The 19,424-nt window shown below is 47.1% G+C and overlaps 1 protein-coding gene across 8 annotated transcripts; it reads right to left on the bottom strand.

Moving 5' to 3' along the window:
* Positions 1-436: 436 nt before the first annotated feature.
* Mdc1 (mediator of DNA damage checkpoint 1) lies at positions 437-18,612 on the bottom strand. 8 transcript variants are annotated; one of them, NM_001010833.2, is made up of 16 exons: positions 18,428-18,609; positions 15,537-15,675; positions 13,888-14,268; positions 13,730-13,805; positions 11,442-12,784; positions 11,250-11,318; positions 11,008-11,100; positions 9,102-9,812; positions 8,951-8,994; positions 6,219-7,692; positions 5,995-6,086; positions 5,785-5,904; positions 5,508-5,690; positions 5,126-5,251; positions 4,897-5,007; positions 437-2,644 (listed from the first exon to the last, which is right to left on the bottom strand). In NM_001010833.2, exons 2-16 carry the CDS (start codon positions 15,670-15,672, stop codon positions 2,477-2,479), a joined length of 5,127 nt encoding a protein of 1,708 aa, NP_001010833.2. In that variant the 5' UTR covers positions 15,673-15,675; positions 18,428-18,609; the 3' UTR covers positions 437-2,476. The 8 variants fall into 8 exon arrangements, 7 of the variants coding, with proteins under 7 accessions (NP_001010833.2, XP_006524325.1, XP_006524326.1 ...); XM_006524262.4 differs by having other exon boundaries at positions 11,250-11,315; positions 18,428-18,581; XM_006524263.4 differs by having other exon boundaries at positions 9,594-9,812; positions 18,428-18,579.
* Between the last annotated feature and the right edge of the window lie 812 nt (positions 18,613-19,424).

Genomic DNA, 19,424 nt, shown 5'->3' with positions numbered 1-19,424 from the left:
AAGCAGTTGACTATGTGTGGTTTCTCTTTAACCTGTTTCCTCCTTAAATCATAATGCAAGCTCTAGGGAGGCAAATGCCTAAGGCTCACTGTCCATCCAGCCCAGCCTAAGGGTGCCCCATGTCCCAGTGAGATTCCCTATCTCAAAGAAAAACAAAGTGGCCCGAGGAAAGACATCCAAGGCTGACTTCTGGCCTCCACAGGCATCAAATGAACAATGGTCTAGGACTACTGCTTAGCGGTGAAGCTTTTGAGCAGCATTTCAGGAAGCCTTAGATTCAACCCCCGGCACCACCAAAAAAGAAAAACCTTAAAGATCAAGCATATAACTGGGGTGTGAATGAGTTGTAAAGCAATTGCCTGTCATGAGTTGGGCCTCATTTGTGCCAACCACCAATAGTTCTCTAAGCTTATACATAATTCACTGCAGGAAAATATAAAGTAAGCAACTTTTTTATTGAAGTGAAATTCATAAAGCAAAAAAAACCCAACCCTTTTATACATTAGTACTTAATATTCTGCATTATGTACAATCACTTCCTCTTTCTGATTCCAAGTCTTTCAACTCCCCACAGGGGAACACTAGACCCCTTGAACAGCTTCTGTGTACTCATGGTCTGGCAAGCATCAATTTGCTCTTACCTTTGTGAATTCACACCACACTTTATATATTATTATGCAGGTGGAATCAAACCTGTCCCTTTTGTCTCGCCCTTGTGTTAGGGTGTCTTTGACCACCTTCAAATACTGTGTTTTCACTTCATGTCTGAACATTGCTTTCTGTGCAGACAGTATATATGCTCATCCTTGCTGAACAAAAATCTTCAGCTTTTCTATATTTGGAAAGAGGTGAGGGGCTGGGAATAAGGTTTAGTGGTAGAGGCTTTGCCTAGCATGCATAAAGGAAGGAAGCTCCAGGTTCAAGCCCCAGCCCAACCAAAAAGATAAAACATCAAGTGCTTTTCATTTTTGAATCTTTTGCAGTTTAGACTGAGCTGACCTTGGGGGCGGAAAAACAAAACAAAAACCCAAAAATCCACGATGAGCTTGAACTTCTGATCCTACTAGCCTTTACAGGGACTGCTGGGATTACATACCAAATGCATGTTTAAAAGTTTTCTTTGCAGCCGGGCGTGGTGGCACACGCCTTTAATCCCAGCACTCGGGAGGCAGAGGCAGGCAGATTTCTGAGTTCAAGGCCAGCCTGGTCTACAAAGTGAGTTCCAGGACAGCCAGGGCTATACAGAGAAACCCTGTCTCGAAGAAACAAAACCAAACAAAACAGAGTTTTTTTTTGCTTACAGAACAGTCTTGCTGGGTCATAGAGTGACCAGGCAGGCACAACGAGCACTGACTCACCTTACACATGTCCAGAGAAAATGGCAAAAAACAAACCAAAAAAAATTTTTTCCTTCTCTTTCGAGACAGGATTTACTCTGTTAACAGCCCTGACTGTTCTAGAACTCACTCTGTAGCCCAGGCTGGCCTTGAAATCAGAGCTCTGCCTGCGTCTGCCTCCCGAGTGCGCCACCACGCCCGACTCTCACGCTGTAGCCCAGGCTGAACTGGCACTGGTGAGCTTCCTACTTCAGCCTCCTAAGCACTGGGGCTACAGGCAATGCCCACGGCTAGCTCTGCTTACTTTGAAATAACTTTGCTACTGTTTACTGCAGAGGACAAGCCAAACACCAGCAGTATTCATGAGTTCTACTTTCTCCACATCCTGGAAAGTAGCCAACTTTAAAAAACAAATACAATTTACTCTAAATTAATAATAATAATAAATGAAGTGCAAGTTCAAATCCATTGTGTCTCCACACAGAAACCTGCCACCAAGAAGGCAGAGTGAGCACTGAGCTACTGGAGATGACCACAGCTAACTGCCAACACTGCAAAGCAGAGCAAGTACAGCAAAACTAAAGCCTTTCCTAGCCACACCCATGAGCTACCCTCATCTTCTCAACCAAGCACTCCTGGGAGCTGCTTCATGTTGAGTAGAACCCCGGGAAGTAAAGAGAAAATGCTGGCTTCTGGACAGGAGGTAGAGTCAGGGCACTGAGCCTGGAGCAGCTTCCTCGGAGCACAGCTGGGCAGATGGCAGGTGCTCGGTAGAGAGCCATACCCAGCTCAGGTGAGCCAACTAAAAAACTGGCTATCTTAGGAAAAAAGTTCCCTTTTTTCCCCAAAACATTTTAGGCCTTATTCACATTCCCCAAACAGTTACGATGATACAATATACCTTAGGCCTTTGTGAAACCCTGAGGTTTGTTGTTTGATTTGGTTTTTGAGATGGGGTCTCATTATGTACCTCTGGCTAGCCCAGAACTCAGAAAAATATGATTACTTCTGCCTCCCAAGTGCTGAGATTAAAGGTGTGAACCACCTTGCCCCGTCTTAATTGTGTATGTGTGTGTTCCTTTTTCCAAGTGTTTTCTAGGACTGTTCGATGGTCTGAGAAGGTAAAGGTACATATTTTTTTAGGTAGATGACATTTCCAAATTGGAGAGAACAAAGGCCTCTGGTGTGGCTTCCTGCTTCAGCACTCCAGTCAGGAGGAACTCAGGAGAGAGGAGGGGTAGCCCCAGGCGGGATGGAATAGCACAGCGTGGTAGGTCTTCAGTGCAAGTTATGATGACTCGGTGAAGCTGTGAAGAGACAGCAAAGACGGTTAGGAAGGAACTTTGAAACAGATGCAGGACCCATTAAGCTGTTTCAGAACTGAACCTACACACACACAACACACTCACGCAAACGTTCAACCTACCCTCCCCTGTCTTTGAAAAGGGTTTCATATAACTAACCCAAGCTGGCCTGCAATTTACTACATAGTTAAAGATAACCTTGAGCTTCTGATCCTCTTGTCCCCATTTCCAGAGTGCTGGGATTACAGGTAGGTATTATGTGTATTAGGTATCAAGCCCAGTTCTGTATATGCTAGGAAACAGGCTACCGACCAAGCTCCATTCCCAGCCCCCACTGCAGCTTTTATCATAATCTGCATGAGACACAGAATATAGTGGGATAAGATAAAAACGATGCAAACAAGGGAACACAGGAAAGTCCTGACTGAGGAATATTCTCAGGGACAGCTGGTCTCCTCCCTGCTGGAAGTCAATTCCTACAAAGGCAGGGGGTGGAGTGAGGGCGAGGGGCACTACACAATAGAGAATCAGAAAATATAATAAATACATGGAGCTGGGTGGTGGTGGTGCACGCCTTTAATCCCAGCACTTGGGAGGCAGAGGCAGGCGGATTTCTGAGTTTGAGGCTAACCTGGTCTACAGAGTGAGTTCCAGGACAGCCAGAGCTCTACACAGAGAAACCCAGTCTCGAAAAAAAAAACAATAAATAAATAAATAAATAAATAAATATTATGATTGGGGGTCACCATAACATAAGGAACTGCATTAAAAGGTTGCCTGGAAGCTGGGCGTGGTGGTGCACGCCTTTAATCCCAGCACTCGGGAAGCGGAGGCAGGCGGATTTCTGAGTTCGAGGCCAGCCTGGTCTACAGAGTGAGTTCCAGGACAGCCAGGGCTATAAAGAGAAACCCTGTCTCAAAAAACAAACAAACAAACAAACAAACAAAAAAAGGTTGCCTGACTACAGAAAAAAAAAAAAAAAAAGGGAAGGAAGGAAGGAAAAAAAAAGAAAGAAGTGTAACATTATTGAAACTATTAACTATGGGCGCAAAGCAAAGTATATCTATCTATTTTTGACCCAAGCTTGCTTCCCACCATCTACATGGTAGCTCCCAACAATATGTAACTCCAGTCTCAGGGGATCCAATACCCTCTACTCTCTTCTGCCCTCTACCAGCACAAGGTGCACAAATAGTGCCGACATACGTTCAGGCAAAACATCTACACACACAAAATAAGTCTTTTTCTTTGTTTCCTTTTTTTTTTTCTTTGAGACACAGTTCTGGCTGTCCTGGAACTTGCTATGTAGACCAGGATGGCCTCAAATTCAGAGATCTTCCTGCCCCTGCCTCCTGAGTGCTGGGATCATCACCATGGCCAGCTCAATAAATAATTTTTTCCCTCCCAGCCCCCCTTTCCTTCTCCCTCTTGCTCCAGACCACTTGCTCTGGCCCCCGTTCGCTACAGCCCCGAATAACTAAATCTTAATAAATTAATCAGTCACTTAAACGAAAAGAAAGCCAAAAAGGCTTCTGACTTCCTGGCTGCTGGAGTTACAATGCTTGTGAGCCCTTCTGTGGGTGATGGATGCAAACGCTTGTGCTCATGCTAGAGCAGCAAGTACTCCTAACCACAGCTGTCTCTCCAGCCCCTCTTCTCTGTGTGTAAAATAGACTTAAAAAAATGTTAGGGTGGGGGTGGGGGTGAGTAAGAAAGGGACATGCAGGAGGCAGAGGCAGGTGGATCTTGAGTTCAAGGCCAGCCTGGTCTACAAAGTGACCTGGTCTACAAAGTGACAGGACAGCCAGGGCTACAGAGAAACCCTGTCTCGAAAAACCAAAAAAAAAAAAAAAAAAAAAAAAAAAAAAAGAAAGGGACACGCAGTCCCAGGGGCTTCCATGAGTATATACCTAGAACTTCTCCTCATGCTTCAAGTCCCATGTGCTAAACTGCCAATGTGGAGCACCATATCTGGCTGCTTGAAAATGTTTAAACCTTAAAAACAACACTGAGGCTGGGGTGGGGAAGGGGTATAGGAAACTTTTGGGATAGCATTTGAAATGTAAATAAAGAAAATATCTAATAAAAAATAAAAAAATAAGTACCTGACACCAAAACAAGACAAAAACAAAAAAACAACAACACCGAGTCCCTTTGAGGCCAGCACCTCTTCCTCTCTTCCCTCATTCTTGTTCCTCTTTCCCTCCATCATTCCTCCAACCCTCTCTTGTTCCCACTTCCTATGCTTGCCATACCTTATAGGAGTGAGGCATGCTGGGCAGGAAAGTGCCTCCACAGCAACTGATGATCTCGCCCATCTGAGGGGGGGGTGGCTGCACGCCAGGGGTCACATGAATCTCATAGTCCTAAGAGAGGAATGATGGAGACAGACACCTGCAGTGACAGGCCAAAGGCACTGGGAAACCTCTAAGAGCTCCAGGGGATAGGACGGCAGCGTGGTGCAGAAGACAGACTCTTATTTACCTCCAGCAGTCTTCGTTCCCGAGCCCGGCACAGGGAATCCCGAAGGCTGAAGCTAAAGTTCTTCTCTTGCTCAGGATCAGTCACTAAGTAGTCATCAGGCGGCAAGAAGCAACCAGCCTTTCGGGACTAAGGAACAGGCAGAACTGTTGTTTATCTGAAGTGACTGTTTTGTGTCTTGTTTGTCCTTCCCAGTGCTGAGGATTGACCTCAAGACTTCAAGCATGCTAGGCAAGTGCTCTGGTACTGAGTCATCCCAGCCCTGTATCTTCTCAAAGCAGCCCACTGCTTCGCTAACCCAGTTCTCCATCTCCTCCCTCCCACTACTTCCCCACTGCTAGGTGAGCAGTCCTTTCCAGCCATTCGTCATCTCCTGGCTTCTCACCTGGTACAGCCAGTTCAGGGACAGGATGGGAATTCCCTTCCCCAGGGCACACAAGAACTTGACTGTCCTGCGGATGCGATCAGTAACTAAGTGGGAGGCCTCATTTACTGAGCTGGCCAGACTGCCTCCCAGAGCCAGCACTGCACGCTCGCCACGAGAATCCATGACTCCTGTGAACAGTACCTGGGGGGGGGGGAGCGGGGTATGGTATAAAGATGGTCACAGCAACCCACACTAGCAGCACCCATCTCTCAATCCCCAGCACCTTGTTTTCTACCTTGGGGGCTGTTTCTTGGTTAGGTTTAGTTCGCCGGCTTCGAGTTGGTTTTCCCTGGGTCACTTCTTCTGCATGGTCCCTCTTTCTCTTTTCTGGTGTTGGAATTGCAGTCTCTTGAGGCTGAAAAGCATCTCAGTGAGAATTCCTGAGCTCTGTAGCTCTTGCTCCTAGCTAGGGACATCCCCACCCCACCCTCAGCTCTCCTCTCACCTCTTCCTTCACTTCTGTTTCTACAGGTTCTTCCTTGATGACTACAGTTTTCTGGGAGGCTTGTCTTCTGGGACGTTTTTGACGGGGTGAGTCTGTGGTAGTGAAACGCTTCTTTCAGTTTTGAGAAGCCTTAGGCTGGGGCTTAGGAATGGGCCCTGAGCTCCCAGCTGCTTCATTATGCATCAAGGGCATGGCAGGCTCAAGAGTGGTTGTAACTGACTCACCTGCTTCTGATGCTCCTGAGCTTTGGCTGGCTGAAGATTGGGGCTCAGGTTCAGAGAGGGCAGAGTAAGACTTATGACCCAGAGGGACTGTGCGGGAACCCTGCTTCCCAGCAGCCCTTCGTTTCCTTTGGTGATTGGCTTGTGGAATGGGCTCTGGGGTAACAGGCTGGGCTATGGGGACAGGAGGCTTGAGATCAGGGGTACTGGAAACTGGGGAAGCACTTAGGGGTGAAGACTGTAGTGTTAAGCTCTGATCTGTAACCTTAGGGGTGACAAGATGGTCTGTAGAGGTGGAAGGCTCAAAATCAGGGGCCACTGGCCCAACTGATTCACAATCTTCAGTGGAGGGTTTATATGTCCTTCCCTGAGTGACCAGAGCTGTAGGCTTAGGGGCAGGCTGTTTTTTAGAAGTGAAAGGCTGGAGTTCAGGGGTTGTGGGGACACTCGCTTCAGGAGTCTTGACAGCAGACCTACGTGTCCTAGCCTGAGATGAGGGCTCACGGGTATCAGGCTGTTCTGTGGAGGTGGATGGATGGAATTCAGGGCCAGTTTGGACAACTGGTTCCGGGGTCCTGATAGACTTACTTGATCTACCCCGAGAGGCCCGAGATGTGAGGTTAGGGGTGACAGGCTGTTTTGCAGAGGTAAGAGGCTGCAGCTCAGGACCAGTGGGGACAACTGATTCTGGGGTCTTGATAGAAGACTTACTTGGTCTACCTCGAGTGGCCCTAGGTTCAGGGATAACAGGCTGTTCTATAGAGGTGAGAGGCTGAAGTTCAGGGCCAGTGGAGACAACTGATTCTGGGGTCCTGACAGAAGACTTACGTGGTCTGCCCCGAGTGACCCGAGAAGTGGGTTTAGGTATGACAGGTTGTTCTATGGAGGTGGGAGGTTGGAGTTCAGGGCCAGTAGAAATAAGTGGTTCTGGGGTCTTGTTGGGAGATTTACTTGGCCTGCCCCGAGTGGCCCGAGGTTTGCGGTCTGGGGTGACAGACTGTTCTGTGGAGGTGGGAGACTGGATCTCGGGACCTGTGAGAAGTGGTTCAGGCATCTGTACCCTGCCCTCAGTGACCTGGGACGTAAGTTTTGGGATGACAGGCTGTTCTGTGGAGGTGGAAGGCTGGAGTTCAGGGTCTACAGGGACAATCAGTTCTGGGGTCCTGGTAGAGGACCTATTTGCCCTGCCCCGAGTGGGTCGGGATGTTGGTCTAGAGGCAGCAGGCTGGTTTGTGGGGCAGGTAGTATTTGGCTTAAGGGCAGCAGAGGAATGCGGGGAGGGGGTCATCCTGGAGGACCGCCGTGGCCTGACATTAGGCTTTGTGTGAAGACTCTCAGGAAGGGGTATCTCAGAAGAAGAGGTCGAAAACAGAGGCTGAGGTGTAGACTGCTTTTGGCTCTGAGAGGTGAGGAGACTCTGAGTTGAAGCTTCAGGCACTGAAGAAAACAGGCAGTGGTCTGGGGGCTCTGGATCACCCTGAGAAGGAGGAGAAGCAATTGACAAAAGACACCAAGAAAGAGGTGGACAAGGATCTTTAACTTTTTTTAGTGTTTCTATGAAGTCATAGCTCATGTGCCTTCAGTGTCCTCCACTGACTCTTCTAGCTTAATTTCCAAGTGCTGGGACCAAAGGCCTATTTGCATGTTTGGTTTGATTCTATTTATGGTCACAGGACACTCACTGGCACCTTTCTTTCTGTGACCTCTCTTTAGGCTGGGAACTCCTTGGGGAAGGAAACAATCTTTTGGACACCGTAAGGGATTCCTAACCCTAATACTTCAGTGCAGTGATATGCACAGGTGTGTATGGCAACTAAGACATGGCTGGGGCAAAAGAGGGATGAAACACAAAGAGATCTCTGGGTCAATATAGGGAACTATGGGTGGCAGGACACAGGAATGGAAACCAATTAATAAATGACGAACAAGAAAACTGGGAGCTGGGCATGGTGGCACACTCCTTTAATCCCAGCATTCGGGAGGCAGAGGCAAACGGATTTCTGAGTTTGAGGCCATTCTGGTCCACAAAGTGAGTTCCAGGACACCCAGGGCTATTCAGAGAAACCCTGTCTTGAAAAACAAAACAAAACAAAACAAAAAGGAAACTGGGAACATGGGATCAGGGAGACAGGTCAGTAGGCAAAGCAAACACCAAGACCTGAATTTAATCTCCAGAACCCATGTAAAAAGGACAGGTATAGTGGCTATGTTTTGAATCCCAATGCTAGAGAGGTAGAGATAGGAGAATTCCTGAAGCTTGCTGGCAAGAATCTTAGTCTACTTCAGCATATTCTAAGCCAGTTTAGGATCCTGACCACCACCACCCTTCTAAAAAGCTGGGTAGTGGGCTGGTGAGATGGCTCAGTGGGTAAGAGCACCCGACTGCTCTTCCGAAGGTCCGGAGTTCAAATCCCAGCAACCACATGGTGGCTCACAACCATCCCTAACGAGATCTGACTCTCTCTTCTGGAGTGTCTGAAGACAGCTACAGTGTACTTACATATAATAAATAAATAAATCTTTAAAAAAAAAAAAAAAAAAAAAAAAAGCTGGGTAGTCCCTGAAGAACAACACACAAGACTATCACTTGCCTTCATCATGCACTGCCCCTAAACACAAACCCTCACAAACATGCACAAATGTACATGCAGTGAGAAAATGGGAAGTATAGACAAAGAAAGATTAAAGGAAGGCTAGGCAAAGGGCTGTAGAGGAATGATAAGAAAGCAGCTCACCCTGGAAGCCTTTCCAGCAGGTGTCGTCTGGCAACTCAAGCGGCCTAGTCAAAGAATAAAACAAGACTGGCTGAGTGTTGTGCAGCCCGCAGCTCAGATACTAACTGCCATGAGGACTACATACCCCTTGGCTCCCCTGCCTCACACTTACCTCTCTGCTGCCTCCCAGGGCTCAAAGGGTCTCCCTTTCCTCCATCTGCCTGGCTCCCTGTGATTATTGGGGCTGATGCAAGTCCCTCAAGGTCCTTCACCCCAACTCCAGGCTTTAGTGTTAGACTAGCAATTTGCCCTTTCTGATCATGGCTCCCTTCCTCTGTCACCCCTCTATCTGGAGTCACTTCTAAATCAGCTGGCTCCCATTCTCTCTTTGGTTCTGGTTTCTCTACTTTTCTCTCTCTCTTCTGTGAGTCTTTGGACATCTCTATTTCTACCTCCAAACTCTCCCTATTCCCTTCAAGATCCTTGTCAGCCTCTTTTCTCTGACTGTCTCTAGCTAACACCTTCTTTGGCTCTCTGTCCTTTGTCCCCTGAATTAGTTCTTCTCCTATCACATCTCTCTCACTGTTTTCTGTTCTTCCCCTGATTTCCCTCTCCAATGGCTCTCTCTCAGGGGTCATCCTGTCTGCCATTTCCTTTGGTATACCCATGGCTTTCTCCACAGTCTGTATCTCTCTGCCTTCAATTCTCAACAGCTCTGTGTGAACTGGGCTGGTATGAACCAGATGTTGGTGTCCTGGTGGTTCCCTAGGCAGAGATGGTTGAGATCCATGAGCTTCATGAAGCTCAGAAGTCTCTGACTGTTCTCTTAGACAGAACGGCTGTGTAGCCAAGACTTCCCAAGGCACATCCAAGGTATCTGCACCTAAACAGGATGAGAGAAAGGAGATAAGTACACAGGTAAAAAAGGCACTAAGGTTGAGAACGAAGGCAGGCTCGCAGCAAACAGCTACATGGGTTACAAAAGGGAAGCTGGGAGTAGGGTGGTGGTTCTAACACTGAATGCTATTCAGGAGATTATAACCTCACGCACAGCTTCCCTCAGGAACTTCATTTGAAAAACAAGGACTGGGGATGTGGTTTAGGAAAACACTCATTTTAGGAGAATACTCATTTGGCATGCATAAAGCCCTGATTAAATCTCCAGAGAGAATGTAGAGTGTAAAAATTTTTGAGTTTTTGGGTTAACCCCAAATCTCCTGAACTAGAATCAGAGTAATCTAGGCAATCTAATTTTTACTTGTTATTTTATTTTTTAAGACTTATTCTAAAATTTTTTATTCACATGTATATGTGTATACCATGTGTGTGTGGGGTACCCAGAGAGTGATGAAATCTCCAGAAGTGCTGTTACAGATGGTTGCCAGCTGCCTGACATGGGTGCTGGACTCTGGTCCTCTAAGATGATTGCCACTCTTAACCACTGAGCCAAGCCCATTTTGTTGGATTTGTTGTTGTTGTTTGAGACAAGGTCTCATTCAGTCAAGGCCTCAAACTTTCTATGTAGTCCAGGATGGCCCTGGGCTCCTGCCTCTGCTTCCCAAGTTCTGGGATCACAAGTGTGTGTGTCACCATGTCTGGTATAGGTTCTTTTCTTGAATAACAAAAGAATATGAAAAGTGCGTCTGCGGATACAGCTCAGTGGTTAGAGAGCTCATCGAGCAAGCATATGAAGTCCTCGTCCATCCCTAGCTGGGTGGCACACACCTGTAATCCCAGCCCTTGGAGAACCAGCAGTTCAAGGTCATCCTCAGCTACAGGAACTCTTTGTCAACAAACAAACAAGAATATGAGGGGCTGAAGAGAGAGCACTGGTGGCTCTAGCAGTCCTGAGAACCCACATGGCAGCTTACAACTCCAGTTCCAGGGAATAAGACCTCTTCTGACCACTGTGGGCACCAGGCATGCACATGGTGAACATATATATATATATATATACATGCAAGCAAAACACTCATACATGTAACATAGGTAAATCTAACAGACAGTATATGAAAGGATGCAGAGGAAGAAAACAAGAAAGCAGGCAAAGTTGGGAATTCAGAGAGACTTCCTTGTACCTGGAGTCTGAAGGCTGAGATGGGAAGGTCCTGGCTCTTGTGGAAGAGTACATGGGAAGAGTTGGGTAGGCTCATTTTCCAAACTCTGGACAGCTGCCGAAGAAAAGGTGGGTAGAACACAGCTGGTCCCAGAACGCCAGGGTCTCATACCCTACTTGGCCACATCGCCTTTCAAGGCCCATCAGTGTAATCATCACCCAGCTCTTCCTGGTGCTCCCATCCACACCACACAATGTCCTCACCTTCTGGGTGCTGGCTCTCCCCTTCCACAAAGCACTGGGTAGCTGGAAGGCACAGATCTTCAGGTTCTGCTGGGAAGAGATGTGAGACAGATGAAAAATCAACTCTCATCCTAAAGACCTCTACAGTTCTCTCCTAATCCTTATACCCAATTTATTTTAAGGGCCAAAGGCAGAGCAGAGGGCAACACTTACCATCACAGCACTCTTTGGCACTCTTGGTCCTGCCCACATGTGCTTCTCTCTCCCTTCCTGTGGGGGTTTGGGCTCCCTCTCTCTGTGGCAGGGTGGGATCCCCTGAAGTATCTGTATGTATCACCACTTGCTCCACTGGTGCTGCAGGTGACCCGCTTTGGGACCTCACCTCAAGAGTACTTTCCTGCTCAGAAACAGCTGTAGCACACTCTGTCCCAGCATCTTCTGCTACTGGCTGCTGGCTAGGCCTTACAGAGGCTGCTGCCTCTGGTGAGGATGAGCCTTCCTGAACAGCTGTTTCCCAGGCTTCCTCAGGAGGCTGGGCTCCCTCTAGAGGCACCTGGTGCTTCTCCCCCAGGATAACAGATGGCCCTGGGACTTCCTCCTCCACTTGTGCTCTGGTCTTGCCTACCACAGCAAAGGAGGCCTGATTTACCACTAGATGGCTGCCAGGGGAGCTCATATCCATGTACTCATCTGCATCATTGGGCCTACGGGGAGGCTGGCTCTCTGGCTGTGTGACAGTAAGAGCCTCATCTACATCCATGGGACTGTCTGGGATAATCTCTCTCTTTCGCCCTGAGGATTCCTCCTCCACATCCGTGTCACTGTCTCTCCCAGAGGCACTCTGGCTTTGTTCTACAAGGACCTGTGGTTGGGACTTGACCTCTTCTGCGCCTGGGTCTCTACTCCACAAACCAATTCCTCTCTCTTTCAGATGGGCCAAAGTGAGTGCTGCTGAGACCTCCTCCTCCTCCTCCTCCTCCTCCTCATCTGTATCACTGTTGATCACCATGGGTGTGTGGTTTCTCTCTAGAGGGACATCCAGTGCAGTCTTGTCCTCCACATCTGTGCCACTACCAGCTAGGCAGTCCTGCAGATGTGCCACACCAGGTGCTTCAGGATCTCCTATACCAACTGCAAGTAGCACTTGGTTTTTCTTCACAGGGGCTACAGGGGGGGTCACAGGGATCCTCTCTTCTTCCACATCTGTCTCACTGTCCGCAAACCCAGGTTTGTGATCTTCGTCCACTTCTGTGTCACTGTCCTCTCCAAGAGTGGGGCTCCTCTCCAGAACTGACCCATCTGAGACCCCTGCCCTGCCTGCCTCCTTCTTGACTTTTGTGTCCTTCAATTTGTGCTCAGTAGGCTGAGCCTGTATGCCAGCTGTCGTTCCGTTAGCTTCAGGCTGCTCAGCTTCCCCTGCAGCACCACTGCTGTCAGCTAAAGAGGACTCCTCTACTCCTGGTTGCTGACCTTGTTCTTCATCAGTGTCACTGCCCAAACCAAAGGGTGAAGATGGCCCGGGGACACTTGGGGCCGGAGAAGAGACCTCTTCATCACTGCAAAGAAAAAGAATCCATAGAAAGTATGTCCTGGATAGAGACACCCCATTCAGCTATGAAGACCTTGAAAGCAGGCACTGCTGGTAGCTGTCTTCTCATCTCCACTGAGTATATCAGAAGTGCTCGGGCTGGAGAGATGGCTTACCGGTTAAGAGCACTGACTGCTCTTCCAAAGGTCCTGAGTTCAAATCCCAGCAACCACATGGTGGCTCACAACCATCTGTAACGAAATCTGATGCCCTCTTCTGGTGTATCTGAAGACAGCTACAGTGCACTTACATATGATAAATAAATAAATATTAAAAACAACAACAACAAACCACTGACTGATCTGAGTTCGAGGCCAGCCTGGTCTACAAAGTGAGTTCCAGGACAGCCAGGGCTATACAAAGAAACCCTGTCTCGGAAGGGGGGGGGGGGGGCGGACCACAACCAACAACAACAACAAAAAACAAAAAAGAACCCTGACTGTTCTTCTGAAGGTCCTGAGTTCAATTCCCAGCAACCATATGGTGGCTCACAATCATCTGTAATAGAATCTGACACCCTCTTCTGCTGTGTCTGAAAACAGCTACAGTGTACTCATATAAATATAATACATAAATCCTTAAAAAGAAGAAAAAGAAGAGGAAGAAGAGGAAGTGGTAGTAGTAGTAGTGCTCATTATGGTTTAATTCAGCTGGGGAAATATTATTCAGAGGCTCTTAGTGCCACCTTTCAAGATAATCATCTGGCAGGCAGTGGTGGCGCACCCCTTTAATCCCGGCACTTAGGAGACAGAGGCAGGCAGATTTCTGAGCTCGAGGCCAGCCTGGTCTACAAAGTTGGTTCCAGGACAGCCAGGGCTACGCAGAGAAACCCTGTCTCAAAAAAACAAAAACAAAAACAAAAACAAAAGCAAGCAAACATAAATATTCAGGTATCTGGTACTTTGGTACCCACCTTTCTGGAACTACTGTTGCTGAAGGGGATGCTGTATTCCTTTGTCCATTCGCCACACACCTTCCAGAAGGAAAATCTGGCAAGAACAGGAAAGAATAAATTGAGTTTATAGCCATCATCCCTGTCTTTTCATACCTATGCCAAAGGCACAAACTTACCCCCTTCTTCCTCTGAATCGGCAGCCAACAAAACTCTGGAATTTTGGGATTCTATCCGTATTCTGGGGGTTTTCTCTATAGTTAGAAGACTCCGAGGGACCAAGGGTGGTGGGACATCCAGGCGATGGTACTGGCAGGGAAAATCTGCAAACAGAATTAATTCCTGGTCCCTCAGACGATGGCTCACTCCAGGAGGTAGGACCCTAGGAGGCTTTACGATTTGAGTGCCATTGAGGCTCCCACAATCCTGGAGGATAGGGGCTTTGTTCCAAGCTGAGATTTCAATTACTGCATGCTGTTTGGAGATGGATGGAAAAGGCAGGGCCACAGAGCAGTCAGGGCTTCGACCAACTACATTCTTGCCAAGGTAGAGGGGGAAATCTGAGGATCAGAGAAAAAATATGAGAGTAAGGCCAGAGTCCTGCCCTGAAGATGTTCTGGTTAGATACCCTACTGCTCACTCAGAGCTCTTACAGGCGTTAAAAAACGACCAACAACAAAACCCTGAGGGCATGCCAGCATAGAAGAGCATTTATAATACACTACTCATCAGCAATATTCTATCTAGTCACATTTTTGTCTTTTCTCAATTGCTTAGACTTGAAAACAGAGCTTCATGCATGCTAGCTAAACACTTTCCCCCTGAACTATAGCTCTTGTTTTGTTGTTTTGATTTAGGGTCTTATCATGTAACCCAGATGATTTTCAAACTTACTATATAGCCCAGGTTACCCTCAAATTCTAGAGTACCCTCCTTAGTACAGGGATCACAAACATGTACCACCATGCCCAATGGGTGCTTTTGTGTGATTAAGTACATATAATACAGGCTAGGTATAGTGTGGCACACGCCTTTGATTCCAGCACGTGGGAAGCAGAGAGAAGTGAATCTCTGTGAAGCCAGTCAGGTCTGCATAGTGAATTCCAGAGCAGCACAGGCTATATAGAGAGACCCTGACTCAAAGGAAAAACAAAAATAAAGGAAACACACTACACACAATACAACTCTAACCACTTCAATCACTGCACGTATGCTGTCCCGTTTTATTATACAGCCACTGTCCTTCCACAGTCACCAACACCCACAGTGTGTATGTGTGCACCTGCATGAATTCATGTCTATCACATGTGTGCTGGTATCCTGAGGTCAGAAGATAGTGTCAGGCCCCCTGTAACTAGAGCTCCAGGTGGTTGTGAACCACCATGTAGGTGCTGAGAACCTAAACCTCTCCAAGAGCAGTAAGCACTCTTAATCACTGAGCCATCTTTTCACCCCCCACATTGTAGTTTTATTTGAAGCTCTTCATTTTCTCTTGACAAAAGAAAATCACTCCAAGAAAATCCCAGAACCAGCCTCGAACAGTCAACTCAGGTGGCCTCTTTGGCATCCTTAGTGGTACAGTTATTCATATCCCCTTTGAAACATATGTGTATGTGTGTGTGTGTGTGTATATATATATATATACATATATATATATACACACACACTACATACTTATTTATATACATATGTATATGTGTATGTACTTATGTATGTATATGTATGTATGTGTGTGTACATATATATAAATGGTTCTACCAACCCTCCAACTTCCAACTTCTTCTAAGAAAGACCCACAATCATACTTTAGTTCCCAATATCTCCTGACCTCTTTCTGGTCCATGAGTTCCACTGAAGAGACGTAGCTGCCCTATAGGCTCCACACTATACCCCAAGGAGCCACTGGATAGTTCTGTCTCTTCCTCTTCTTCAGCATCCCAGTCAATCACCTGGGTGCTTTCCATGATCTGTAAAGGAAACACATAATCAGACCAGGCTGGCCTCAAACTCAGAGATCCCCTTGCCTCTGCTTCCCAAGTGCTGGGATTAAAGATGTGAACAACCATGAGGTGATGATTTCCTATCAGTTATTCTAAAGCATGTAACAATATTCAGGGGTGGGAGAGTATGCCAGAAATAGAATGTTTGCTTAGCCTATGTGAGGCCAAGTGTTCAATTCTTAGTACTACCAATAAGGAAAAAAAAATCTATTTGATAAAAGCATGTTGGCATATATCTATAATCCCTGCATCTGAGATGAAGCAGAAAAATTAAGAACTAGAGAAGCCGGGCGTGGTGGTGCACGCCTTTAATCCCAGCACTCGGGAGGCAGAGGCAGGCGGATTTCTGAGTTCGAGGCCAGCCTGGTCTACAGAGTGAGTTCCAGGACAGCCAGGGCTACACAGAGAAACCCTGTCTCAGAAAACCAAAAAAAAAAAAAAAGAACTAGAGACCTTACCAGGCATGGTGATGTACAGCTTTGATTATAGCAATGAGAAGACAGAGGTAGGCAGATGTCTACTTGGTCTATATAGCAAGTTCCAGGCTAGCCAGAAGTAGCTAGATCATGGATTCAAAAGGGGGTGGGGTGGGGGGGAGGCTGGAAAGATGGCTTAGTGGTTAAGAGCACTGACTGCTCTTCCAGAGGTCATGAGTTCAATTCCCAACAACTACATGGTGGCTCGCAACCATCTGCAATGGGATCTGGTGCCCTCTTCTGGTGTGTCTGAAAAGAGCAGTGGTGTACACATATACATAAAATAAATCTTTTTTAAAAAATGTAGAAACCAGCCTTGGCTACAGTGAGACCTTGCCATCCAAAACGGAACACGTACATATTTATACTTCTGGCCATGACACAAAGTATACCATTATATAGAAAGGGATACTTTATGGGATTTGTTTGTTTTTAGATACTACAGACTGAATCTAGAGCCTCCCACACCAAAACAAATGCTCTACCACCAAACTATAGCCTCAGCCCACAGATGGGTACTTCGTTTAAAGCATAAAAAAACATGGTAAGCTGGACTGAGGTGGTGTATACCCACAGTTCCAGCTGAGGGCAGCTGAAACAATGTAATTGCTTGAGTCCAAGACTTCCAAGTTAGCATGGACAACACAGTAAGACCCCTTTAAAAAACAACAACAACAAAAACCAGCAAGGTGGCTCAGTGGTTAAAAGCACTGCATGCTCTTCTAGAATACCTAGGTTCAGTTCTCAGAACCCACACTGGTTCACAACAGTTTGTAATTCAAATTCCAGGGTATCTGACACCCTCCTTGGAGCCACGCACTCACCTGTGTGAGGGTATGGGCTTTGAGAAACAATGGTATGTGAAATATACTGTTTCTGGGCCTGGAAAGATGGCTCATCTGTTAAGAGCACTGATTACTCTTCCAGAGGTTTTGAGTTCAATTCCTAGCAACTACACGGTTCACAGACATGCGTAATGGGATCTGATGGGTCAGATATTACACACACACAGGAAAACTAGTGATGATCAAACTTAGGGTCTTGTACATGTTCTAGTTTTTAAAAGCCCATCTACCACTCCCTAATTGATTTCATAATCCTCTATTGAGTATTGTGTTGTATCAGGCATAATAGCCAAACGAGACAGGGAAGTAATAACTCCAAAAATTGATTTGCTCAGAATAACACAGCATGTAAATAGAAATGAGTCACAAAGCCCCCAGTTTATACACTCTCATCAGCATACTTCAGCTTGAAGTGCAAAGAACCAGAGAAGCTAACATATAAAGAGGGGTTTATATGTTAAACAGTTTTAACACATTAGGTTGACTGATTCATTTGTTCTTGAGAAGAACCCTGTAAAAGTATGGTTGTTCTTTTTTTTTTTTTTTTCCCAGATGAGAAACGTCAACATAGATGGGTTAAGGACCGTCTCTAAATCACTCCTAGCGTTTTCTCGTGGCTGCTAAGTTCACAGAATTAAAGTAGCTCCTTGGCAAGACCCTTTCTGTCTTTGTTTGCTTGTTTTCGAGACAGGGTTTCTCTGTGTAGCCCTGGTTGTCCTGGAACTCACTCTGTAGACCACCAGGCTGGCCTCCAACTCAGAAATCTGCCTGCCTCTGCATCCCCAGAGCTGGGATTAAAGGCGTGCCCCACCACGCCCGCCCGGCCCCCTTTCTGTCTTTGACATCTCTTTCCAGATCAGTACGGGTGGAACTGTATCTACATCCCCACCTCCCCTACTCGGGTCCGTCCTATTTACTCTGCAGGAATTATGCACACCTGGTACCGGTCAGTATTTGGGCATGCATCCTCAAAATGAATCCTGCTCTCATGGTAACTACATAGCCGGCGTTACTAACAGACAAACTAGAGACAGAAATTCAAAACTGCATGGGTGGATTTTACCTATAAAGATGTCACACACGGGGAAAACGCTGAAAGGAAAAGTAGTGTACCCCAAGAAGTAAACTCCGTCCTGCCAACCCAGCAGACGCCTACGACCCTTTGCTCCAAGTGAAGGGCAACCATCTTTGGTACCTACGCTGGAGTTCGTTCCCTCGTGGCCTAAGGTTTCCGTGTCACCAAACCTACACCCGGGCCAGGGCGCCAAGCAAGGATTAGCATAAAAAAACCTAAAACCGCAACCCAAATTACCTCAGCCCAGTGACACCTAGGGCACGCCCCTCCCGCCCTCAGGAGGAATCAAAGATGGTAACCCGGGCGCGGGCTGCCGAACTCACCGACTGAATCCGCGCGCGCGCGCCACCAGTAACGGCCGCTACCAGGTGGCGGGAGTGCGAATCCCGGAAGAGAGTCGGTGGGCTGATTGGCTCCTGGAACTGTCTTTTACTGCTGGAAGCGCGCCGATTGATTCAAGTCGGAAGCCCCGCCCCTGCCTCACCTCCTCACAGCTCAAATGTGCGGCTACCGGCGGGAAACAGGCTGAAGAAAACGCTAATCAGGAGGGTGTGGCCTGAGAATCCCGCACCGTGATTGGGTAGTGCCCTAGGCCAACCCTCCGTCGCTACGTCATCCACGGACTACTTCCCGCGCAGATTTCCAAACGCCTACCAGAGAGTCTGGCGCCAGTTACCGGCGGCGGCTAGAAGGGCTCTATCATAGAAGTCATTCCAAGGCCAGAGCGCCCTTCTCGGTCATCCCAGAAATGGCGCCAGCTGACTCACGAGAAATGGGGGGTTGCAGGCAGCAGTCGTGGCTGGAGGCTGCAGATTGGAAAACACCCTGTAGGCGTGGCACTTTAGAACTCCCTATTGCAGAGGGATTTTATTTCCGTTTGATTTGGACTGTTTACTTGCTTTTCTTCCACATCTATGTATGTACGTATTAATGTATAAAATGACGGACTTTTTTTTTTTTTTTTTTTTTTTGGTTTTTCGAGACAGGGTTTCTCTGTATAGCCCTGGCTGTCCTGGAACTCACTTTGTAGACCAGGCTGGCCTCGAACTCAGAAATCCGCCTGCCACTGCCTCCCGAGTGCTGGAATTAAAGGCGTGTGCCACCACGCCTGGCCAATGACGGACATTTTGAGGTCATCTTCCTAAATGGAAGATCCTAAATACAGCAAGCTGTTTTGCTAAAACCTCAAAGTCTGTCGTCGTCTTTCAAAAGAGGAGAAAAGTATAATAAAATAATTTATTTCATTATAATAAAACATGAAGGTATTCCAGGAAAGTGGCTTGTATAGTTCTTTCCCGTTGGTTTTTTCAATATGTCCAT

Source organism: Mus musculus, chromosome 17 (assembly GCF_000001635.26).
Source record: "Mus musculus strain C57BL/6J chromosome 17, GRCm38.p6 C57BL/6J".
NCBI classification, from domain to species: Eukaryota; Metazoa; Chordata; class Mammalia; order Rodentia; family Muridae; genus Mus; species Mus musculus.
This window is presented reverse-complemented; position numbering and strand designations above follow the sequence as displayed.

Bases quoted from the DNA above. Each gene is read 5' to 3' on its own strand.
- Mdc1 (NM_001010833.2), bottom strand. From the start codon at position 15,672: ATGGAAAGCACCCAGGTGATTGACTGGGATGCTGAAGAAGAGGAAGAG. The intron at 6,087-6,218 runs GTGAGTCAGTTA...TCACTACCACAG, and splicing joins CTCAGGAGCATCAGAAGCAG to ACTCACCCCGTCAAAAACGT. The intron at 5,252-5,507 runs GTGAGAAGCCAG...CCTGTTCCTTAG, and splicing joins CCCTGAACTGGCTGTACCAG to TCCCGAAAGGCTGGTTGCTT.